Source organism: Schistocerca nitens, chromosome 4 (assembly GCF_023898315.1).
Source record: "Schistocerca nitens isolate TAMUIC-IGC-003100 chromosome 4, iqSchNite1.1, whole genome shotgun sequence".
In the NCBI taxonomy this organism is placed as follows: Eukaryota; Metazoa; Arthropoda; class Insecta; order Orthoptera; family Acrididae; genus Schistocerca; species Schistocerca nitens.
The window spans coordinates 301,470,478-301,496,689 of NC_064617.1; the positions used below are offsets into that span (position 1 = coordinate 301,470,478).

At 39.7% G+C, this 26,212-nt stretch overlaps 1 protein-coding gene across 1 annotated transcript in view; it reads right to left on the minus strand.

Annotated features, from left to right (window-relative positions):
- Nucleotides 1–26,212, minus strand: part of LOC126251530 (histone-lysine N-methyltransferase NSD2) — a 115,668-nt gene that overhangs the window by 55,889 nt on the left and 33,567 nt on the right. Inside the window, exons 6-11 of the mRNA XM_049952024.1 lie at nt 25,446–25,654; nt 12,898–13,973; nt 12,110–12,340; nt 11,896–12,027; nt 1,317–1,473; nt 1,046–1,196 (exon numbers count right to left, since the gene is read on the minus strand). Coding sequence (XP_049807981.1) covers nt 1,046–1,196; nt 1,317–1,473; nt 11,896–12,027; nt 12,110–12,340; nt 12,898–13,973; nt 25,446–25,654 — 1,956 coding nt within the window. The remainder of the gene's footprint in view (nt 1–1,045; nt 1,197–1,316; nt 1,474–11,895; nt 12,028–12,109; nt 12,341–12,897; nt 13,974–25,445; nt 25,655–26,212) is intronic.

A 26,212-nucleotide genomic window follows, 5' to 3' on the forward strand; every position in this document is an offset into this window, starting at 1 on the left:
ATAATCCTTCAAGTACCAGAATTTGTTTGAAAGTACGTAAAAGTGTATAAATTTGTAAAATTAATATTTTGAGAATCTGTACTAAAAAAAATGTTTGGCTGGAAATAAGAACACTTCCGTCAAGTTCATTTCTTGTGAAATAACTGGTTTCTCTTTGTAAAAACTTAAAAGGTAGTTTTCATGTAAGAAAAGCAGACTGTTAATGGGAGTATGTGAAGGTGAAATTTTACTGAATTAAAAACCACTTCTAGCTTACAGGCATATCACAAAACGCTGCAGGAACAGCTTATCTACCAGCACCAGAAGGAAACAGGCACGGAAGTTGAGAGACATCCATACTGCAAAAATTAACCCATTTCCATTACAATTTGCTTACATCACAGCTGACCATCTGATCACTCCAAAACAAAGCTCGCAACCCAAGTCACTTGTTAATCATCAGACTATTTTGGTTTGGTATAAATGTTCACATCACAGTGCTCAGGAATAATATATAAAACAATAAAATCAGTTACATGCTTTTATACACTAAACAGTTATTCATGTATTGCTGATACCTATTCACATATTATTCCAGGAAACATTTTGGAAATTTTTAGTTTTTTAAAGTTTCCGGTAATGGCCTGAACTCTGTCACAATATTTTCGCAGAGTTCATGACTACATTACAGTAATCATTAATTACTATGAAACGGTATGCAAGACACATTGCAAGGAGCTCACACTACAAACCAGTGGCGTCTTTCATATTTATTGATACTCTGTCATTACTAGACTCTTTTCTTTATCATACTTAAAGTTAAGCAAACAATAGAAACTCCAGGTAGGAAAATCAACATCATTTTTATGGTAAGTAGCAATGTGTCTTCTCCTACAAAACAGCAATAGCAATGTCTTTTCCTACACTGTTATTACTTAAATTAAGCTTTTATGATCACCCTATTTCATAATTTCTTCCACACCTCTTCAGACATTTTTGTCTTTATGTCCAGATTAAGTTCATTAATGCGTTTGGAGTTTTGTGTTCCGACAACGCAAATACTTACACCATCCTGATATAAAAAGACACGACCTCTGTTCACCCAGAAATGATCATTTGATCCAAAGAATTTCACACAGAATTCACCATAAGTGTGAGGTATTTTGTTCACATTTTCAGGAACTTCACTTGGGAACAGAATCCTTGCTGGCCACCACCTGAAATGTAAACATGATTTAGTAATGGTGGTTTCACTTAAGTACACAAGACTTATTTAAATTAAGGCAGTATACTCGCCACAAGAATGATCTGAGTAGTAATTATAAGATGAAGTATACCTGTAATGACCTAGTTTCACCCACACAATTTCTCCAAACAATGGATATCTTCCAGTTTCACAATCCTCACATATGAAACTGCCTTCTGGGGGTGATATTCGCAAACAGTCTGCGTGAAATGAAGTTGGACATAAATCACAGCAAATTAGGGACCCACCTGAAAAGATGTGAAATAATGTAATTTATTAAAAATTATGCCATATGTTAAGGAACACATTCACAAATCTGATACAAAAAAAATGAACATATACTGCACTGAGGAGTTTTATTTATGTAAAGAGGTCAACACTTGACTTCAGTAACAACAGTACAGAAAATAAAAGTCATCTGTACATATATTTTAATAAAAAATGTAGTTGCTCATTTGTTCAATACAGCAGAATACAGATTTTTAGAACAGGAATACATTAAGTGATCATGAACCATTTCGGTGTGTCAGTATACAAATTCAAATGTCCACAATTCGATCTTCAATTAGTTCATTTTTTCTGTCATTTATTGCTCAGTAGTGATTTGTTAACACAAAAAATTCTGAATTCCACCATGATTGGAAATTCATATTATGCTGTAGGTCTCTCTCTAACCAACTGGGTAAATCACTTCAAATGTCAGAGTAATCCAACGGTACACCATATCCCACAGAACCATGCCTAATAACACACTGTGGTTTCCAAACCGCCTTTCAGATTGACACCTTTACCTTACTTTCAACTACCGTATTTACTCGAATCTAAGCTGCACTTTTTTTCCATTTTTTGTAATCCAAAAAACCGCCTGCGGCTTAGAATCGAGTGCGAAGCAAGCAGAAGTTCTGAAAAATGTTGGTAGGTGCCGCCACAACTAACTTCTGTCGTCGAATATATGTAGCGCGACAGAGGCATGCTTTGTAGGCACAAAGATAAATACTGGCGCCAAAACCTCTGTGTCAGTAAATAAATTTAAAAAAAAAAGAAGAAGGGTGGAAGACGAGCTTTTTGTTCTCCGCCCCAAGTTTCAACCACTGCATTTTCATACATTATCCAACGAAGTAAATACAAATTCCGTATTGTTCATCTTCGAATGTAGCAGAATTTCAATGTACTGCGAAAATCAGACTGGCAAGACTGTTTGGGATGTTTGTCAATATGGCCAACTCTACATTCTGAATTTTTTCCTACCTGTGAGAAGAGATGGTTGCTAATAGGAACTTTCATGTATTGTGAATCACATGCAGTATTCTCTTCACCATAAGAATAATACGAATATAAACATTTTGCCATGTATTGTTTCGTGTTTGCTGCTATCTCATTTAAATCCTGTCTGCCCAATAAACTACGAAACTAGAGTGAGACAACAGCAAACGCGGAAGAATATACGTATCGTGTCATGTTTATATTCTTATTATTCTTATGCCTAGTAGTGATACAGTCAGAAATGAAGCACGGCAACTGACTAGATTTATAAATCTAAGATGACTAATTTCTGTGCAGAATTTGATGTACTAAAGAAGCGGCCGCAAAGATTTTCAAACGGAGAAAAATTTTCGCCAACTCTCATTCAGAAAATGTTCTATCATACACAGTCTATTATTTGGTTCTTGTTGATCATTATCAAAGAAAGCAGCAGTGTAAGTAACAACAAATGAGTCTTTTGCCATTGTTTCGCTAATGAGACAATTCCTCTCTTTTTATTGTAAGCGGTGGTAGCGCGTACAAAAGCAAGCCATGCCGCTAGCGGCGACAGGTCGTAAACACGCACTATCAGAATGCGACGAACAATGCATGACAGTACAGTAATGTATTTTCAGCTTAGAGTGACGTATACATCTATAACAAAGAAAACGGCACTTATCAGATCGAAGCAAAATAAGCAATCGATTCAAACCAGACGAAGCACGTGAAAAAGGAAGGGTACTCGTATAAATACGGACGGAGTGTGTGACGCATAGCAATGGCTACCTGATAAAGCTTAACTGCTAAGCTTACGACTCGAACCAAACTACTGTAGCTGTAGCTGTAGCTGTGTCTCGTATGACAATGGACCAACTTTGTTTCGATTTGGAGGTGCGGCCTAAAACTTTTCTCTCCCCTTGAATTTCGAGTCTCATTTTTCAGGTGCGGCTTAGATTCGAGTAAATACGGTACTTCTGTTTTGAGAAGTGTCACAGAAAACACTAGTGAATTTCAGTTCTCACAATTACAAAATCTATGAATCAATAACACATCCAAATGCATGCAACAAATATATTGTGATTGGGTGTGTAGAAATAAATCAAAGGCTTAACCTGAAAATACTGCTCACCCCAACTAGCACACCTGTCACAGCTGCGCTGCCAGTTACACAAGAAAATCCCATGACTTAAAACAATAATGCAGGAGTTAAGTTCTCATATGACATACAAAGTTGCAGGTTTGGGTCAGTACTCTGTAAATTTGTGCTGTGTGTTATTGATGCCCAACAATACTTGGCAATGCTATTGTTAACTTGTAGCAAATCTGCCAAAAGTAACACACATGTTTATGGTAAAATACTTGGGGCATTCCCTTGTACCAGTGAGAATGACTGCTCCTACAACTCATGGCCGATTTCCAAATCATTATAATGCACTGCAATGACCTACTAGAATGCTATTCTAAATTTCCAAGTCATTATAATGCACTGTAGTGACCTACTAGAATGCTATTCTAAACTGCAGAGAACGAGCACTAGGCATCAATAAAGGGATTACCAAACCCAATGGTTACAGGATTCAACAATTTCTTTCTTCTGGTAACTTCCTGAAGAGTGATTGAGTGGGAGAAGAGGAGAGATGGGGATAGGAGTAAGCAGAAAAAGAATCACTGTGTGTGATACTTACAGCCAGAAAAATACACTCACTGACAAAATAATACATGCACTGAAAAACACTTCAGGAGTTGTAAATTGAAAATATCCGCAGTCCACATGTGTCTTTGATTCATCTGCATTTTATCAACCTTTTAGCAGATTGAATGGTTATTATACAGGCTTTTATGACAAAAGCAATGTGCCTACACACTCTTCACAACTACTCTTTTTGATAACTCTGTTCTCCTCTATTTCCTTATTTCCAAATGTTGGAAACACCCTGCTCCTGTCAAAAGTCCCCCCTCCCCGCCATGTGTGATACTTTCCCAGCATCAACATAAAAAATGACATTATTTCCACTCTCCGTAAAGAAGACACTAAGTTGCAGAGAGGTACAATTACAAGACACTCGCATGTAGCTTTCGGCCACAGTCTTAGACACACACACACACACACACACACACACACACACACACACACACACACACACACAAGCAAGCAAGCAAACCTCATGCACACAACTGCCAACTAAAGCATCTCGGGCTGGAATGCAACATCATGTGGGATGCAAGCAGCAGTTTGGAGAGGGTGGGGAAGGGGAAGGGGAAGTAGCGTCCAGATAGAGAGAGAGAGAGAAATGCTGTCTGGTAGAGTGTGCAGGGACTAAGCTCCAACAGGCACAGTGTCAGGCAGCTGTGGGGCAGGGAGGTGAGGACAAAAGAAACAAAAAATTAAAAGAGCTGGGCAAAATGGGCAGATGCATTGGCAGAGGGCTGCAAATAAACAGGGTGGAAGACAAGAATGGGGAGGAGATGACAGGACATAGACGGTGGAAACTGTTGGGTGGAGGGTATGGGGACAGTATGTTACTGTAGGTTGAGGCCAGGATAATTGCGGAAGCAGAGAATGTGTTGTAAGGATCTACATCTACATCTACATTTATACTCCGCAAGCCACCCAACGGTGTGTGGCGGAGGGCACTTTACGTGCCACTGTCATTACCTCCCTTTCCTGTTCCAGTCGCGTATGGTTCGCGGGAAGAACGACTGTCTGAAAGCCTCCGTGCGCGCTCTAATCTCTCTAATTTTACATTCGCGATCTCCTCGGGAGGTATAAGTAGGGGGAAGCAATATATTCGATACCTCATCCAGAAAAGCACCCTCTTGAAACCTGGCGATCAAGCTACACCGCGATGCAGAGCGCCTCTCTTGCAGAGTCTGCCACTTGAGTTTATTAAACATCTCCGTAACACTATCACGGTTACCAAATAATCCTGTGACGAAACGCGCCGCTCTTCTTTCGATCTTCTCTATCTCCTCCGTCAACCCGATCTGGTACAGATCCCACACTGATGAGCAATACTCAAGTATAGGTCGAACGAGTGTTTTGTAAGCCACCTCCTTTGTTGATGAACTACATTTTCTAAGGACTCTCCCAATGAATCTCAACCTGGTACCCGCCTTACCAACAATTAATTTTATATGATCATTCCACTTCAAATCGTTCCGCACGCATACTCCCAGATATTTTACAGAAGTAACTGCTACCAGTGTTTGTTCCGTTATCATATAATCATACAATAAAGGATCCTTCTTTCTATGTATTCGCAATACATTACATTTGTCTATGTTAAGGGACAGTTGCCACTCCCTGCACCAAGTGCCTATCCGCTGCAGATCTTCCTGCATTTCTGCTACAATTTTCTAATGCGCAGTTAAGAAAAGTTGGTGGTGAAGGGAAGGATCCAGATGCCTCAGGTAGTAAAGCAGCCACTGAAATCTGACATGTCATATTCAACTGTTTGTTGTACCATGGGGTGATCTACTTTGCTCTTGGGTGCAGTTTGGCAGTGGTTATTCATCCTGGCAGACAGGTGGTTGGTAGTCATACCAATATAAAAAGCTGTGCAATGATGGCAGCAGAGCTGGTACCGTATTTACTCGAGTCTAAGCCGCACTCGAATCTAAGCCGCACCTGAAAAATGAGACTCGAAATCAAGGAAAAAAAATTTCCCGAATCTAAGCCGCACCTGAAATTTGAGACACTAAATTCAAGGGGAGAGAAAAGTTTTAGGCCGCACCTCCAAATCGAAACAAAGTTGGTCCACTGTAATATGAGACAATTTAGGTCGAATGACTGACGATACAGCTACAGTAGTTTGGTTCGAGTCGTAAGCTTAGCAGTTAAGCTTTATCAGGTAGCCATTGCTATGCGTCACGCACTCCGTCCGTATTTATACGAGTACCCTTCCTTTTTCACGTGCTTCGTCTGGTTTGAATCGATTGCTTATTTTGCTTCGATCTGATAAGTGCCATTTTCTTTGTTATAGGAGTATACGTCACTCTAAGCTGAAAATGCATTACTGTACTGTCATGCATTGTTCGTCGCATTCTGATAGTGCGTGTTTACGACCTGTCGCCGCTAGCGGCATGGCTTGCTTTTGTACGCGCTACCACCGCTTACAATAAAAAGAGAGGAATTGTCTCATTAGCGAAACAATGGCAAAAGACTTATTTGTTGTTACTTACACTGCTGCTTTCTTTGATAATGATCAACAAGAACCAAATAATAGACTGCGTATGATAGAACATGTTCTGAATGAGAGTTGGCGAAAATTTTTCTCCGTTTGAAAATCTTTGCGCCCGCTTCTTTAGTACATCAAATTCTGCACAGAAATTAGTCATCTTAGATTTATAAATCTAGTCAGTTGCCGTGCTTCATTTCTGACTGTATCACTACTAGGCATAAGAATAATACGAATATAAACATGACACAATACGTATATTCTTCCGCGTTTGCTGTTGTCTCACTCTAGTTTTGTGGTTTATTACGCAGACAGGATTTAAATGAGATAGCAGCAAACACGAAACAATACATGGCAAAATGTTTATATTCGTATTATTCTTATGGTGACGAGAATACTGCATGTGATTCACAATTTATAAAAGTTCCTATTAGCAACCATCTCTTCTCACAGATAGGAAAAAAATTAGAACGTAGAGTTGGCCATATTGACAAACATCCTAAACATTCTTGCCAGTCGGGTTTTCATAGTACACTGAAATGCTGCTACATTCGAAGATGAACAATACGGAATTTGTATTTACTTCGTTGGATAATGTATGAAAATGCAGTGGTTGAAACTCGGCGCGGAGGAAAAAAGCTTGTCTTCCACCTTTTTTTTTTTCTTAATTTATTTACGGACGCAGAGGTTTTGGCGCCAGTATTTATCTTTGTGCCTACAAAGCATGCCTGTGTAGCGCTACATATATTCGACGGCAGAACTAAGTTGTGGCGGCACCCACCGACATTTTTAAGAACTTCCGCTAGCTTTGCACTCGATTCTAAGCCGCAGGCGGTTTTTTGGATTACAAAAACCGGAAAAAAAGTGCTGCTTAGATTCGAGTAAATACGGTAAATGGCATGGCAGCTTTCACAGGTGGCCCCGCCCCTGATGGGGTACGATAAACCTGTGACAGGACTGGAATAAGAAGTGCTGGGTGGGTAAATTGGGCAGATTTTGCACCTGAGTCTTCCACAGGCAGGGGGTTGGGATTGGGAGTGGCACAAGGATGGACTAGGATGTTGTGGAGTTTGAGTAGACAATGGATCATCATTTTAGAAGGGGTGGGAAGTATCTCGGGTAGAATGTCCCTAATATCAGGGCACAATGATAGGTAATCAAAGACCTGCGAAGGATATGGTGCAGTTGTTCCAATCCGGGGTGGTACTGGATGACAAAGGGGACACTCCTTTGTGACTGGTTTTTGGGGGTGGTGGGAGGATTGGAGTTGTGAGGGGAAATGGCATGGGAGATCTGTTTGCGGACTAGGTCTGGAGGATAGTGCCTGTCTGTGAAGGCACTGCTGAGACCCTCAGCATACTGAGCTAGGGAGTTTTTGTCACTGCAGATACACCTTCTCCAGATAGCCAGGCAATATGGAAGGGATTTTTTTGTATGAAAGGAATGACAGCTGTCAAAATGCAGATACTGTTGGCGGGTTTAATATGGACAGAGGTGCGGCTGGAGTCATCAGAGAGGAGGAAGTCAACATCTAGGAAGATGGCACACTGGGTTGAGGAGGACCATGTGAAGCAGATGAGAGAGAAGGTGGTGAGGTTGTGAAGGAACGAAGATAGGGTGTCTTGGCCCTGGGTCCAGATCATGAGGATATCATCAATGAATCTGAACCACACTAGGGGCTTGGTGTTTTGAGAGGCTAGGAAGGTCTCTTTTCGGTGGCCCATAAAAAGGTTGGCATAGGAAGGTGCCTTGCAGGTGTCCATGGGTGTGCCGTGGATTTTTTTATACACCATCCCTTCAAATGAAAAGTAGCATCCCATATGACCTTGCATTCCAGTCCGAGATTCTGGAGTTGGTGGTCCTGAGCGTGAAGTGTGCTTGCTTGTGTGTGTCTCTTTACTGACTAAGGCTATGGCCGAAAGATACATGCGAGTGTCTTTTAATCATGCCTGTCTGCAAACAAGAAGTGTCTTCTTTATGGTAAGTAGCAATCTATCTTTTCCTATGGTGTTGATATTCCTACCTGGAGTATCCATTGTTTGATTATTTCCAGTCTGAACTCTACCACTGCAGTCACACATTTCATTACAACTATACCCGGGCCGCTGAAACATTGCACTTGACATTTGCTTATGAAGTTGGCAGCGTAACAAGTGAAGAACGATAGGCGCTAGGCGTTCAGCGTGGGGCGCCAGCCAATCACAGCGCAGTGAGCACTGCTGTTACTCACGTGCTGTGACGTCAAAGTTCCCGCGTTGCCGGCTTTGTTTAGTGAATGTGTATACAACGTGAATTGTATGTTGTTTACTGCGTGTTTTCGTTGTACTGTGTGCTATATCGTTGTGACTTTTGTTACGTTGTGAGTGTACATACTTGGAAAATGCCACCGAAAAGACTTCGTTCACCTAGTGACAATTCTTTGCGTCGAAGGGTGCCGCTAAACAGCCAGGCACTGGAGTTACTACGCAGAACTCTTGAGTTTTACGAGCAGGAGAAAAACTACGTAAGCATTCATGGACAGCGATCAATTCCTGCCAACAAAGTGGTGGAACGTACGTCGAAAACTCTTGGTATTAGTGCAAGAACCGTAGTAAGTAAGGGAGTATTACTACAAAACTTGGAAGATACTAGCCGTAATGATTCCGAGCTGTGTGGATCAAATAATACATTTTTATCAACTCCGGGAAAGAAGAAAAAGCGGTATAGTCCTATCACAGATTCAGAGTCTTTCCAGACTGATGCAATTCGTAGGCATGTTTATGCTTACTACAGCAGGAAAGAGTATCCAACTGTAGCTAAGTTATTAATCTCTTTAAAAGAAATTGAACTCTTCAGGGGTGGTAAAACATCACTAAAAATTGTACTAAAAAACATGGGTTTCTGTTACAAAACGCTAGACGGACGCAAAGTACTGTTAGAGAGGGCCCATATTGTTACCGCTCGTAGCATTTTCTTGCACAAAATTGTGGGAAGAGACATTCATTCCATAATTTGGCTAGACGAAACGTGGGTTAATGCCGGGGAAGCTGTCAGTAAATGTTGGACGGATAACACACCCAGCAGTAGCGGCCATCAGCAGACGGGAAGAGGAGCTAGATTAATTGTGGTCCATGCAGGCTCCTCCAGTGGTTTTGTCCCTGACGCACTTTTAGTTTTTAGATAAAAAAAGACTGGTGATTACCATGAAGATATGGATCACACACTGTTTGTTGAGTGGTTTAGGAACCTTTTAAAACAATTTCCTGTCCCTACAACAATTTTAATGGACAATGCTCCATGTCATATCATTCGGTGATACAGAACAAAGCCCCAACCACAAATGATCGGAAAGAAGTTATGGTGCAGTGGTTACAGGCACGAAATATTGCAGCGGATATGAGTATGACAAAGGTTCTGTTATATTCTCTTGTTAAAGAAAATAAGCCTACGACACCTACATATGTAGTAGACGAAATTGCCAAGGAGCAGGGTCATACTGTAATAAGGCTGCCACCATATCACTGCCATTTCAACCCTATTGAGTTAATATGGAGTGATGTAAAAATGTATGTAAGGAACAACAACAAGTCCTTTACAATAACAGAGGTGGAAAAGCTGTTGCGTGAAGCTCTTGTGACTGTGGATGCAGCCTCATGGAGAAAAAAAAGTAGAGCACGTCGAGAAGCTTATACGAGCAGCACAGACAATAGAAGGCATTATCAGTGGCCATGAACAATTAATGATTTGTCTTGCTGATAACGATGATGAAGACGGTTTTGGCGATGAATCGAACAGAGACGATGGCGAGCTGGATGGAATTGCGCCATTATCGCTGTAAATTGGTGAGTGAAAAATTACTAATATTGGTTATTTATTGCAATCTCGGTTATTATTTATTTCGTAAACTACGTACATTATTTATTTTAAAGTACCAGTCGTCAGATGCTTGTTTTTTGTATTTATTTGCTCCGTTATCGAAAGGGTGCGCATTGTTATGCTTTTACATGCATTATTATATGGTTGTTTACTTCCTGTCATTGTAGTACAACTAAAAACGAGTTTTTATATACACTGTAATTGCTCAATCGCTTGCATTTACGAGACGGGACGGAAAACTGTATCGTCTGCTGTGTGTATAGAGGCTGCTGTTGCAACATCGCTATTACAGTATAGCCAACCTAACTGGACAAAAAGCGAACTGTCAAGTGCAATGTTTCGCCAGTGGGGGTATAAATAGAGTTAAAATTTCATCTGACAGCCAAAGCAATGACAGCTGCACACAAATCATTGCTAAACACAACTATATAGCGGTAGCAACCAAGGACATTAACAACTGCCCTTCAACTGATCTTGCTATTTTTAGAAAATACAAGCGGTTACTGATGTCTCTTGGTGGCCTCTTTCCTCTTGACTTCTTATGCTTGAGTCTACCTGGCCTCTGCGTAAATCTGGTCCTGTTTACAATTCCCGCCTATTAGAAAGATAATTTAGTGTAGTTGATATGTAATTAAAATGTTCCAGATAATTTCAAATTTCATATCAATGCACTTTACACCATGTATTGATGGAATATTTTTTTAAGACAAAATAGCTCTGTAACATCAATAATTTTAAGTAATTTTGACTGGATCAAGCAGAAAATGAGGCAATTATCATTCAGCTTTGGATTACTTCAATCAGTATTTCACAAACAAAAAATTTATCAAATTATATAAGCTTCCATATATTAATTCATGTATTCATGTCGATCTTTTCCTTTCAAGAGATCAATATAGGAGGAAGTTAAACTGTTTCTTTGCTTACCTAGCATAATCTTACAATAACATGGAATGGTGGAATATTTATGACAACTGGCTTAGGATTGCTTGTGTCACATTTCAGATGAGTACAAGTCTCAAAATACTGTTCATAATTTGCATAACACATTACCTAGGAGTTAGGTAAACTTCTGTCCTTTCCCCAGATACATTTACACAGTTTACGGAGTTTCACAGCATGTTATGCCCACCAGCAAATGAAAAGAACACTTTTTGTTTAGATTAGTTAGTACAGGAATCTTATGAAAAGGAGGACAAAATACGATTCAATTCCAGAACTCCGCCTTGTGGTATTATGAACTGTTTTTGCAGGTTTTCAGAGTCTTGCAGTAATACTAATAGAACAATGCACAATTTCAATTAGTGGTACACATCACATTGTTGCTTTACAACTAATACACCTATTAAACTTCACTACTTTTTTTGTTTGTTTCCTTACATCATTACTACTTACCCATTGAACAAAGGAAGCACCATGCGGTGTTAAAATGAGGAATTTTTGCACCTTTGAGTGGCTGGTAATGACGGGCACACAATATCTGGGTAGCTGACAAAACCTCAGATCCAGCAGGCACACAATAATCACCTGAGGGGAAAAAAAGCACTTCATTCAGTTAATGTGGAAAAGTAATGCAAAACTGATCCAAAAATCAATGTCAATCACAAACCTGCATGGTAAGCTGTTGGGCACCGAATACAGCGAACCATTACCTCATTTGTGTAACGTCCAACAGCGTTACGAGGATCATCAGAAACACAAGTGTGACATTTATGCTGTGGACAGACGAGATTAACAGATCCGTTGGGACCTTTGTTTTTATTTTTCCTTGATATGCCATTTGTTGTAGCTTGTGGCCACAATTTCAAGCATTCTGTATGGTAAATTTTGTTACAATGTGCTGTAACAGAAGTTACTGGGTGTAAATATTGCACAATGGTTTCCACATTCACAGTTAATTATGACAACTGAAGAGTTAACAGCATTACTAGAAATATTACTATTTTTCAACAGACAACACAATATGCTTATAAGTTTGACAAAAGAGCCACTGACAGCTTTGAAATGAACTGATTCTTTTTCTGAACAAGATTACATGAACGCAGAAGAGTATGTTTTGTCGCAAATGCTTTCAGTTCTACCACATCTATTTTCTTACACTGCAATTTTACAATTCCCTTGTACATAACAAGTCACATTACCTTCATGAAATCACATCACTCACCCTCAAAACCAAGTAGTTCTGAGTAATTTTTTAAATATGAAGCAGCTGTTTTGCAAAACAAGTACACAAAAGAGATTCAATATTTTTGAAGAGCAAATTGTAAATTAGAGAGCCAACAAATGTTAACTCACATATACCTTTCCATACAAAGAACACATACAAATTGTAAAGACAGCAATGTGACTGGAGAATTTAAACATGTTATTAGGTACTAAATAAGAAGTGACACTTACCCACAGAACAATACTGTATCTCTGATTCTTGTTGTTCACTCCCACAAACAAAACATTTTGGTTTAACTCCTTTCACACATTCATGACAAATGAAGTTCATCATAGCTTCTGCTTCCTTCTCAGCAACATTTTTCTCACTAGCGTTATCTCCCTCTTCATTGCCATTAGATTCTTCACTACTATCCCCATTGGGTGTTTTCGATTTCTTTTTTCCATTTCCTTCAAGACTTTCCGAAGTTGCATTTGAGTCAAATGCATTACTTACTTTAGAGTTCCCACTTGTATGAGATTTTTGAGGCTGTTTTGTGTTACTACCCTTTCCTTTTTTGGGTTCTGCAGCTGTGAAATTGTCATCAGTACTGCCTCCAGCAATAGTATGTTCCATTGCACTACCAGTAACAGAATCGGCCCTCTCAACTTCTTTCTCAACTTCTTTTTTAATCTCATTTACTTCTAACAACTCAGAATTCTTATCATCTTTTGCGGTGGCTTCTTCTAAGTTATCAAACTTTGTTTCCACATCAGTGTCTTCATTTTCTACAATTTCTATTTTAATAGTAATATTAGTTTTCAAACTGCCATTGGTAGCTCCATTGGTAGTCAGTCTGCTATTTCCAAACTGCGATGTACCTTCATTCTCTTTGTCACTCTTACTGTGTTCATCCACATTATCTGAAGATGTTTCTTTAGTGGGAATAACTGTCTCAATGGGTTCAGTTTTGATTTTGATAGCTAGTTTCCTTGGGCGGCCCTTTTTCTTCTTCTTAAAAAATCTCTTTTTATCATCTTCAAGTGTAATACCATCAGCTAGGGCCTGTGCTCTACTTAGCTCAATCGCAACACATTCTGGATGATAGTAATTCCCACAAATGCCACGACATTTGAAGGCATTCCCTGATTTGAGGCACAACAAACATGCTTTGTCCCGACGTACACCACGGAAAAGGCATCCCCCAGTCGTGCGTGCAACATCTGTCTCTGGACCTGCGGAACCACTCTCTGGAGTGCTTTCACGAGAACTTTGAACGGACTGTTCAGAGGAATCTGTTTTCCCAGAGTCAGCACTGCTTTCAGACCTGAAAAAATAACAATTTCAGTGTACAATAATCAATAACAATCAAAACTACAATAAAAATATTCAAATTAATGAAACATAATTTATCTTGGAAAGTAATATCTCGAGTAGAAGTGAAGGACCAATGGGCCAGTTGCTGAAACAAGGATGGATACTCACTTGAAGCATTCACAAGCAGTAAATTCAACTGAAATCTTTAGCTTTTGAATGTTAAAAATTTCTTTACAAGGATAGTGATTTGTCTGTTTGTTTTGGTAGCTAGTGACCGCTTGTTGGCATTAGTCAGCCAGTCAGGCAGCAGCAGCCAGCCAAGACAGAAGCAGCAACAGGGAAGCAACCGATTTTGCGACTTTTACAAGTTCCTAACGAGGAGCAAATTGTATAATTTCATCAGTGTGCTTTGATAGTTTAGTTTCTGGAGTTTCTGCGTGTTAATCTGATAGATAATAGCCACACTTCTTGCGTTTTCGTTTGAGTCGGAAAGTAAACTGATTTTGTGACATATTACAGGTTCCTAATCGGGACAAATTTCACCCGAGTGCTTTGGTAGTTAGGTTTTTGAATCTCTGTGTACTAATCTAATTTATTAGACACAATTCCTGCATTTTTGTCAGCATCTACAGTAGAGTTCCATAGTACTGTTGATAGTCCATTATCTGGGTAGTTTATTTTTCCATGGTCTTTAGTATGTATAGGGACTGTGATTGTTGTATGTGGATGCAAGCCCAGTTGGTGACACTTCGCTCTCAGATCCAGGTTGTGATGGCTTCAGTTACACAGCTTAAAGCTGCAGTGGATAGGCACCCCTGTTGTGGGCCAGCCGTGGAAATCCCACGGACATCCAGCACATCGAACACCTCCGATTGGTCCTCACCGATGGCTAGGCCATTTACTGCTGGCACTGAGGTTGACTCCTCAACCATGGTCAAGTGGGAGGTTGCCCGGGGCGTAGCAGGTGGTGAAAGACTTCCCAGGGAGCCACACATAAGGCCTGCCCAGTTAGTCTGACAAACAGGTTCCAGGTGTTGTCTGTGGCTGACACTGTTGCTCAGCCAGATGCTGTTGTCTGTCCTCTTTCAGAGAAAACCTCTCAACCTGCAAGATCCAGAAAATCACAGAGGGTGGGATTATTGACAATTGGGGGTTCCAACGTTAGGCACGTTATGGGACCCCTTAGGGACATGGTTGCAGAGAGGGGGAAGAAAGCAAATGTGCAATCTGTGTGCATACTGGGTGGAGTCATTCCAGATGTGGAAGAGATCCTTCCGCATGCCATGAAGATCACAGGGTGCAGCCAATGTGGGTACCAATGATGTGTCACTTTGGATCGGAAGAGATTCTTTCTGGTTTCAAACAGCTAAGAAAGTGGTAAAGGCTGTCTCTTGCTTGTGAGATGAAAGCAGAGCAGACCATTTGCAGCATAGTTGACAAGGACAGATTGCGAAACTCCAGTACAGAGCCGAATGGAGGGTCTGAATCAGAGGCTCAGATGGCCCTGCAACCGTGTAGGCTGCAGATTCCTCAACTTGTGCCATAGGTTGGTTGGGTTTTGAGTTCTGCTGAATAGGTCAGGAGTCCACTACACGCAGGAGGCAGCTACACAGGTAGTGTGTAGTGTAGTGTAGCCTGGGCAGTTTTTTTTACATTAGAGGGTCTCAGGAAAACACAGAAAGGGCTTCATTAACAAACGGTGCAGGCCAGACACAGGAAGAACGTAGATACAGTAACCATCGATATAACAGTTGTAAATTGTCTTAGCTCCAAGCGCTAATAGAAAGCACTGATGTTCACATTGTTAAAGGCATTGAAAACTGGCTAAAGCCAGAGATAGGTTCACTCGAAATTTTTGCGAAGAATCTAGCGGTGATCCAAAACGACTGACTAAACACAGTTGGCGGGGGCATATTTGTTGCTGTTAGAAGTAGTTTACCTTGTCGCAAAATTGAAGTGGATATTCCTGTGAGTTAGTAGGGGCAGAGGTCATTCACTGTTGGCAACCGGAATAAAATAATAATTGGATCATTTTACCAACCTCCCAATTCAGGTGATACAATTGCTGAAAGGTTCAAAGAAAACTCGAGTGAGAGTTCAAACACGTACCCGACTCATACAAATATAGTTGGCGATGACTTCAATTTACCCTCAATATGTTGGCAAAAATACATGTTTAATTAGAAAACTAAAAATATACCTATTCAGAAAAGCAGAGAATTCACTTGACGCCTTCCTGAGAGACAACTCTCCACTCCTACCAAATTAACAAAGTAAGTGTAGACCAGATGTGGTTTGAATTCAAATAAATAGTATCAGCAGCAACTGAGAGATTTACACCAAGTAAATTAACAAACGATGGAGCTGATCCTCCTTGGCACCCAAAATAAGTCAGAACCTGTTGCAGAAACAACGAAAAAACATGCCAAATTCAAACACATGCAAAATCTCCAAGATTGGTGATCTTTACAGAAGCTTGAAATTTAGCATGGACTTCAATGCGAGATGCTTATAACAGTTTCCATAATGAACTTAAGTCTCCAAACCTGGCAGAAAATCCAAAGACATTCTGGTCATACGTGAAGTATGCTAGTGGCAAGAAACAATCAATGCCTTTTCTCTGCAATAGCAATGGAGATACTATTGAAGACAGTGCTGTCAAAGCAGAGTTACTACACACAACCTTCCAAATTGCCTTCACAAAATAAGACGAAGTAAATATTCCAGAATTCGAATCAAGAACAGCTGTCAACTTGAGTAACATAGAAGTAGATATTCTTGGAATAGTGAAGCAACTTAAATTACTTAACAAAAGCAAGTATTCTGGTCAGAATCATATACAATCATTCGCTCGACGAAAGATCCGTACCCAAAGACTGGAAAGTTGCACAGATCACACCAATATTCAAGAAAGGTAGTAGAAGTAATCCACTAAATTACAGGCCCATATCATTAATGTCGATATGCAGCAGGACTTTAGAACACATATTGTGTTCGAACATTATGAACTACCTCGAAGAAAACGGTCTAGTGGCACACAGTCAACACAGATTTAGTAAACATCATTCTTGTTAAACACAACTAACTCTTTGCTTGCAGGAAGTGTTGAGTGCTATCGACAAGGGATTTCAAACTGATTCTGTATTTCTGAAAGGCTTTTGATACTGTACCACACAAGCGGCTTGTAGAGAAATTGCGTGCCTATGGAGTATCGTCTCGGTTATGTGACTGGATTCGTGATTTCCTGTCAGAGAGGTCACAGTTTGTAGTAACTAACGGAAAGTAATCGAGTAAAACAGAAGTGATTTCTGGCATACCCCAAGGTAGTGTTGTAGACTCTTTGCTGTTCATTATCTATATAAACGATTTGGGAGACAATCTGAGCAGCCGTCTTAGGTTGTTTGCAGATGATGCTGTAGTTTATCGATTAGTAAAGCCATCAGAAGATCACAACAAATTGCAAAACGATTTAGAAAATATATATGTATGGTGAGAAAATTGGCAATTGACGCTAAATAACAGAACATGTGAGGTCATCCACAAGAGTACTAAAAGGAATCCGTCACACTTTGGTTGCATGATAAATCAGTCAACTCTAAAGGCCATAAATTCAACTAAATACCTAGGAATTACAATTACGAACAATTTAAATTGGAAGGAACACACTGAAAATGTTGTAGGGAAGGCTAACCAAACCTGCATTTTAATGGCAGGACACTTAGGAACTGAAATGGATCTACTAAGGAGACAGAATACACTACGCTTTTCCATCCTCTTTTAGAATACTGCTGCGCAGTGTGGGATCCTTACCAGATAGGATTGATGGAGTACATCGAGGGGTTTAAAGAAAGGCAGCATGTTTTGTATTATCGCGAAAAAGGAGAGAGAATGTCACTGACATGATACAGTATTTAGGACGGACATCATTAAAACAAAGGCATTTTTCGCTGCGGAGGAATCTTCTCACACAATTCCAATCACCAACTTCCTCCTCTGAATGCGAAAATATTTTGCTGATGTTGACCTACATAGGGAGAAACCATCACCTTGATAAAATAAGGGAAATCATAGCTCGTACAGAAAGATATATGTAATCATTCTTTCCATGCGCTATATGAGACTGGAATAATAAGAGAATTGTGAAGGTGGTTTGATGAAACCTCTGCCAAGCACTTAAACGTGATTTGCAGAGTTCCCATGTAGATGAAGAATAATAGTAAAAAGAATGACATTCAAAGCTCAAGAACAACTGACACAAGGGGGGGTAAAGAAATCAAATTTATTATAAGAACTGTTCACAGAGTAACCATGCAAGTCTAAGAAAACATTATTTTCCCAAATTACGTGTCACACACATTGGTTCATTTCATGGAATCACTCGTTCGCCACATCTCCTGATGCTTAAAAAGTAGAATGGTCATGTTTATTGCAAATACTGTCAAATGTCTTGTTGGTAATGTGGGATTTAAGACTGAGAAAGAATTTCCTGTTTGGCAACTCCTACTTCACTGAAGAGTATTTTTACAGAAACTCCAGCTTACTGTTTTGTCATTACATTGTTTTGCAATTTAATAAAATATACATTTTTGATGATTTTCCATATCCCTCAGATTCATCCCTATGAGACCCATGGACCATGACATGACAAACTCGATGCGATTGAAAACATAGGGGCATTTAATACTTTTGGTTGCTATATCTCCTAGTTTAAAAGTAAACCAGTGCCAATTAACAAATTTCTTTTAGTGGACAACCAGCGACAAAATTATAGACACTGTCTAAACACGCTGTCCCGATCTATTTCTGCATGCTGCATGGAAAACGGAAGGCAAATGTATATACAGACATGAGAGTGATTGGTTGGTTGGTTGCTTGGGGAAGGAGACCAGACAGCGTGGTCATCGGTCTCATCGGATTAGGGAAGGATGGGGAAGGAAGTCGGCCGTGCCCTTTCAGAGGAACCATCCCGGCATGTGCCTGGAGTGATTTAGGGAAATCACGGAAAACCTAAATCAGGATGGCCGGACGCGGGATTGAACCGTCGTCCTCCCGAATGCGAGTCCAGTGTCTAACCACTGCGCCACCTCGCTCGGTACATGAGAGTGAATCCTATAATATACTAATGCTGCTGATAGAAACTGAAGCCTGCACTCACATATGCACTTCCAAGTAGATGTGAGAAAAAAGACAGTTTGCACCTGTGCACTTCTCAACTTCCACACAGCACCAACCACGTAATTTTGAGGAACTCAAGGGTATAATACAGCAACTTGGCACAAAGATAATGTATTTTAAGCAAGTTGAGTCAACGGCAGCCTTCTCTCTCTCTCTCTCTCTCTCTCTCTCTCTCTCTTTGACACACTGAGGACACAGAATTCAGCTGAATTAAATTTGAAAATTTCCCTTAAGTATAAGAGGCGCTAAAATTTATTGTACACTCCTCATCTACAAATGAGCAAGCATGTGTAAATTTTTTGTAGCCTTGCTATCTATAAATGAGCACATATACATGTACAATTCACTTTCTTACAATTTTAATAAGTGTGTGGGACAAAAAATGTTATTTATATGTAGACGGTATTCAGCGTATGTAGAGGTATTTGTTTCATTTTTTATTTGTAGCAAATAATGAAAGTAGATTATTAATTCATTACAATTAAAGCAGTGTTTTGTACCTATTTAGAAATGTTGAGAAGCGAAGCTGCAGTAATCAAGGAATGTAATAAAGAAAGGTGAATAAGTCTGACTTGGACAAATGTTGTATGTTTTTTCTGAAAATTCAAAAAGAAGAGACTTACTAAAAAGCACATCCCCATTATTTTAATTCTGACTCAACGATATCCAGAATTTACACCACTTTTATGGGACAGACATGCTGAAGACTGAATCTGCAAGAAGTTAGCAAATTCAGACTACACTGTCATGAATGGGAGCATTACACTACAATGATTTTAGGCTGAGAAACTGAACCACTTAAAAATAATTTTGCGATCATTTCAGGTTTTATAATAAAACTGAAGACTGGTTTAAAAATTTTCTTTCTACCGTGAATTGACAGAATATTTAAAAGTGGTACCGAAGCACTGTGATTCAGTGGTGCACGAATTTCGTGTACTTAACAGTGATGAAACATCAACAATCAGTAGAAGTCTGATTAATGCATCCGGAAGTTGTCAAATGCTTCACTGTATGAACATTAAACAATTTTAAAATCATTAATATTGCATTTGTGAAGTACAAAAGAGTGAGTTTTCATTGCAACATAAATAATGCATCTCCAAGACATTCAATAGCGAGAACAAAAAGTAAGAACCATTGTTCCCCAATATTTTCTAATAACTAGTAAATAAGAAGACTTTCTGGAAATTTAATTTAATTTTGAATAGTATTCAGCGATGAAGAATAAAAAGTTGAAAGTCGATAATACATACACTATAGAAGTGACAGGTGTGCAGCTTGTTTTCCGGGGAGAACCCAGACAGCGAAGTGGGTGTGCTCAACCAGCCTAGCAGTGATTCGCACTCAGTAATTGCAGTCAGCAGTTCCACACATTTGGGGAATTTGGCATAATGGGCCTTTGGTGACGATCAAGCACACGTAGTCTTACAGGGTGTATACGGGGACAAGGAAAAAAAAATTCCCGGATTATTCCTGGATTTCTCCCGGATATCCCGTTTAAAAATATGCTTTTTCCCGGGCGAAAATACACATTTTCTGTGCTAAGTGACAGTAAGTTTTCCGTAGATTTTCCCTCGGAACTGATAAACTTATCACTCCTGTGAATGGTTAACGTTTAATACTCTCGCATAGAACTTCCCGGAAAAAAAAGAAAAGACGGGGCAAAGAAGTTTTGGAGAGACTTAAAAAAAAAAGGAGAGAAGATTTGGAAAGACCTTTGATTTGCAGCAACATATACGCTGCATATTCTCGTATTACAAAAGTATAAATTCGAATTGCACCAAACACAGTGTGTTAGTTTCCGGAGCGTTGAAACCGAGGTTGCGATGTCCTTTTGTAAGCCAATCATATCTCATGCCACGAGATCTCGTCAGCCAATGACAGCAGCTATTCAGAGCATATGACACATGTTATAGTCAGCCAATAGCAAGATCACTGGTTACGTAGCGCGAACACGCAAGAGGAAAAGTTAACGGTTTACATTAATGTACACAGTACCGTATATCTACAAGAAAAGCTAAGCTTTCACATGTAATATTTATCTTTTTTGCGTGTGTTATACTTTAAGACACATCACACAAATGTGCCAGTAAATTTAAAATTATGACAAATGTCTCGGCTCAAAATTCTAGTTAAGTGGCTGGTCCTCAAACTGCTCAGTTTCAAACGCTCTGCGATTTTGATATCCATCCCACTTTCTCACACGTAACAATTCATCTTGCGTAAAAAGATATTTACTTTGAAAGTAACGCTTTTCTAACCACCGTTCACAATACTATCCGGAGACTGTTAGAAATAGGTTCTATTTACCAGTTGCCAGAGAGCACCAGAAAACAGGCATTATTGTGCGTGTGCAACTCCAGTAGTGTAGGAAGCCCGTATGTTCGTGTGTATAAAGCACTAAGAGAGCTTACATTACACCATAAAAGAAACAGTGCATCAGAGGATACTCCAAAGGGCATCGGAATTTCGTAAACCATACTAAAATGCATAATTTGGCTTAAAGTGCAAATTGGCTTTTTCCAGATTCACAATGAAGTAGGATAATTCAGCTTGAAGTGCAAATTGGCTTTTCCAGATTCACAATGAAGTAGGTCCCATCTGATATTAAGCTTTTCAGTATGGTTTTTGGAATGTAAATTTTCTTGGAGTACCATTGCTCTACGATCTTATTTTTGGTTCTTTATTATGGCATAATGTCATATATGGCAGAAGATGATAATGTGCACTTGAAATTCAGCGAACAGTTGGAACTAGCCAATACTGTAGAATGAAACACTTCATTTCAAATAAAATGATTGCCCCAGCTGAAAGATTAATAAAACCAAATTTCTTCAGCAAACTTGCAAAAATAACTTCACTGTTCTGCAAGGCGATTAATGCTTGACTGCTACAAACTTGGAAATAAAATCAGAAAACTGAAATTAATAATATATTTTTGCCCTCTGTAATTATGTGAATGTATTTTAATTCACTTGATAGCTCCCGGCCACAGAAATCCGTTTTGTTTTCATTTGACGTGGGAGCTGTACACGAAGAGAATCAGCGAAAGCACTTAACATAAACACGGGTCACGTGGAGGTTAACCCCCTCCCCACTACAACTCAGACAACTCTGTGCAAGCGTGAATCTGGCAGCTAGGGCGCGCGAGAAAAAATTTTTCTCATTTGCATCTGGCTGCTTGCTGCTACTACCGATACAGCTAACAGCCAAACTTCAAGTAGCGGGAAGCGGGAGAAGGTACTGCTTATACGCGAGTCAAATGCACATGCGCAACAGACCGCTAGCAATTGGTCAAACGAACCTAATATGTACAGTTGTGACATCTTGCTCATAGCAAGAAGAATTACAGTCTGCGCCCTACGGCCTTTGACATATTTTTGCTATTTGCAGACGCTTGTGCGTGCACGGTTTTTTGTTGTTGTAAATTGCACATTTCCTTTGTCACTGAAGTTTCATTTTTTTCCCTCTCGTTTATATTTTATTGCTGCAGTATCATTCTCCAGTAACACGATACAATAACATTCTTTGCTAGAGAATCAATTCTGCAGTCAAAATTACAAAAATTCAACTGAAAGCTAAAACAATAAAAAATTCCCGGAATTCCGAAAAATTCCCGGGTTTTTCCCGGTTTTCTCCCGGATGAAAAAATTCCCGGGTTTTTCCCGGAACTCCCAGTTGACCCGGGTCGTATACGCCCTGTCTTAACAGATAGGCAGCAAATGCGCCCTTTATGAACTCTAATTGGTATTCAATTTATCAAAAAACAATGTGTTCTGCTCAAATAAGGTAATATTCATCATACAGTGGATTTTCAATTCCAATTCACACAGTGACCTTGAAAGGTGAATTCCAATTTATATAGTGATCTTCATTGGTTTTTGAAGGATTATGATAAAAAATATTCACTATTACAAGGTGTACAACTTTTCTTTTGCCGTTTTTTCCTCAACATTTGAGGCTTTAATGAAACAAATTGGTTATACATGTCTCATTCAAAGCATTTTCCGTCGCTGGCCACTACTTTTTCCTATCTTTCAGGCAAGGTACAAATCCCATGTAAAAAGATTGTTCATCTTTCAAAACAATCCACGAATCGATCCAATTTGTGACTTCTTCATGAGATCGGAAGTGCTGGTCAGCCAGGCCATGCGCCTTGATCTAAACGGGTGATAGTCAGAGGGAGCAATGTATGGAGAATAGAATGGGAATATTTCACCTTTCCACAATTACATAATACACGCAAATTCAGCAAAATATGCATCCCTGAAAGACTGATGATATTGTTTCTTAGTTGCACTCTTCACGAAAACACTAAATCGCACACAAATTCGTCACATAGTTGCATGCATACCAGAACCGCAACAAACACTGCATAAACAAAGCTTTCCCGCTAACATGCAGTTGAAGCACAACACGTAAACACTAAATCTGACTTCAATTCGTCACACAATTGCATGAATACCAGAACATACAGCATACACCACATAAAAGCAAGCATAAACAAATCTTTCCCGCTAACATGCAGTTGAAGCACGAAGAGTATGCAGCAATAATCTGCGAGATGCGATTATCGATACAACATTTGATCAACTTATACCAGCGGTGTTTCAAACACACAGAGTTAATGACAAAAGCACAGTGATATTCTGCAAGAAGGGATTATCGATAATATTATCGGTCAACTTTCAGTCGAATTTCAAATACTCGCATCTCAGAATAGCAGCTATAATTCAAAGTCAAAACTGAAACGCAATATGAAAGCACAGGGTGGAAACAAGCCCAGGAGTTGAAAAACCGGAAGAAAAAAAATAAAAAAATAAATAAATAAAAATAAAAAATGTTCATCTGGAGAACTGGAAGGGAAGAAGACACAAGAAAAGTGGAAACGAAACATTACAACTGACCAGACAAAATGTAGGGTAAAGGCAGGGAGAATCTGGCAATGTGGAGGCAAGGTCAAGGCCTCCATAACCAACATCTATGCAAATTGAGAGACTCAAATTCCAAATGAATAATCAAGGATTTATACCCGAGACGACAAACCACTTTTGCAAAGAAAACCAAGGACAAGCGTAACAATGCGAGGGTCGTCCACTAACACTCGAGACACGGAAGCTGGAAGTGCGAAGGGCCAAAAGGCAGGGGGAGATCAGCAAAATATGGGTCACCATGAGGAGAACCCTGCGACTACAAGGGGCAAGCAGCTCATTGCAGAGTAAAAAACCATAGGTCAACCTAATATGGCCAATACGATGACAGCAGAGGGTAGTAGATTCCAGCCGAGGCAGAAGGAAGAACACCACATGGTTGGAGTCTCCTTGATGGTGCAAAGTTTATTAGAAAGAGGGGTAGCTTCCCAAGAACTGGCCCACGATTGTGCAAAAATGGATTTGATGTAAAGCCACAAATCCATTCTCAGAGGTGTCGCATAGAATGGTCAGCAAGTTCATTACCCAGGATATCAACGTGGCCAGGAACCCAAAGGAAATCAACCAAGCAAGCAGCATCACCAAGATCAGCAAGAAGGTCAGGGTTGGCAGAGACTGAGGGGTGGCGGCAGAAACAAGGAGCGATAGCCTGAAAGCCACTCATTGAGTCTGTAAATAACAGAACTTGGGTGAGTGAGGACCATTTAAAGGAACAGAGGGCCTCATAAATTGCCATCAATTCTGCAGTAAACACTCCATGCATGGCGCGCAGGGGATGGTGCCCCATACCAACTGAAGACTTGAAGGCATATCCCACATGATTGGCAGATGTAGAGCCATTGGTGTAAAAAACAATGGCACCCTGAAAAACTGCCTTATTCTTAACTTCCTATCCGTTTTACTTCATGGATATATCAGAAGAAAATTTATTTGAGGAAACTAATAAATTATGAGACAGAACTATTCATCAGTACTTACCTATGATAAATATGTATTAATGCCAAAAGACACATATAAAATTAAAAGTGACATCACTATCCTAGCTTTCGGAACTGTTAGTTCCTTGCCCGGTGAACAGAGGAGGACAGGTTGGGGATGACTGAAAAGGACACGTGGGTCACTTAGACCCCGGGATGAGAGGGACTCACTTTTGAAGAGGATGTAGGTAGGCAAGTAGGCATGGCATGGCATGGCATGGCATTACATCGCAACACACACACACACACACACACACACACACACACACACACACAATGAAAGAGAGAGAGAGAGAGAGAGAGAGAGCTTAAAGATTCACACCCCGGCTTAGAAGCAGGTTTTTTTCCCAGTAACAAAGTCTCTAGAAATAGGATTACTTTTTGACTTGAACTTACTTTGTTTTTGTGCTTTTCTTCACACTTTTCGGCTTTTTTTCTGTGATCTGCTTCAGTTCACCAGATTCTGCATTTTTGTCATCGGCTGAAGATTCTTCAGATCTGTCATTCACTGGGAAGTTTTTCACTGAATCCGGAACTGTACTGAGACTACTATTTGTGTCAGATGTATCATCAGATGTACTGTCCGGTGTTTTATCTAGTTTTATCTGTTGAATATAGAAAGCAGTTTTAAATCATCGTACATGTTTTGATAAACAAACTGAGTATGAAAACTCTCTCAAAGGAATAAATATTAAACTGCTGCAGCGCATGTAAAAGAAATTAAGAACTCTCTCAAAGGAATAAATATTAAACTGCTGCAGCGCATGTAAAAGAAATTAAGACAGGGAGTCATTTGTAGCTGCCATTGCAATGGGTTAAAAAAACTAGTTTCCTACTGAACTGGCTCCAACTCATAAAATGAACAGTTAAATATTCATTACTGTAGGAACTTTTATATTGTACAACATACCAGAAAACAAAGTAGTATTGACACATACGCTACTCTTACACTGCCAAACATCAACTGGAAAATGCTATGACCAGGAAATTACAATAACATAAAAACAGTAATATTAGATGTCTTGTATGGTTGAGATGGACATAAGCGCAAAGAGAGGGTGAGTGGGTGGGTGTGGGTATGAGGGAGAAAGGTACTTTAGAATGTAAGATGAGAGGCACATTGTACATAGCATGTTTCCCATCATCTATCTTGAACAACATCA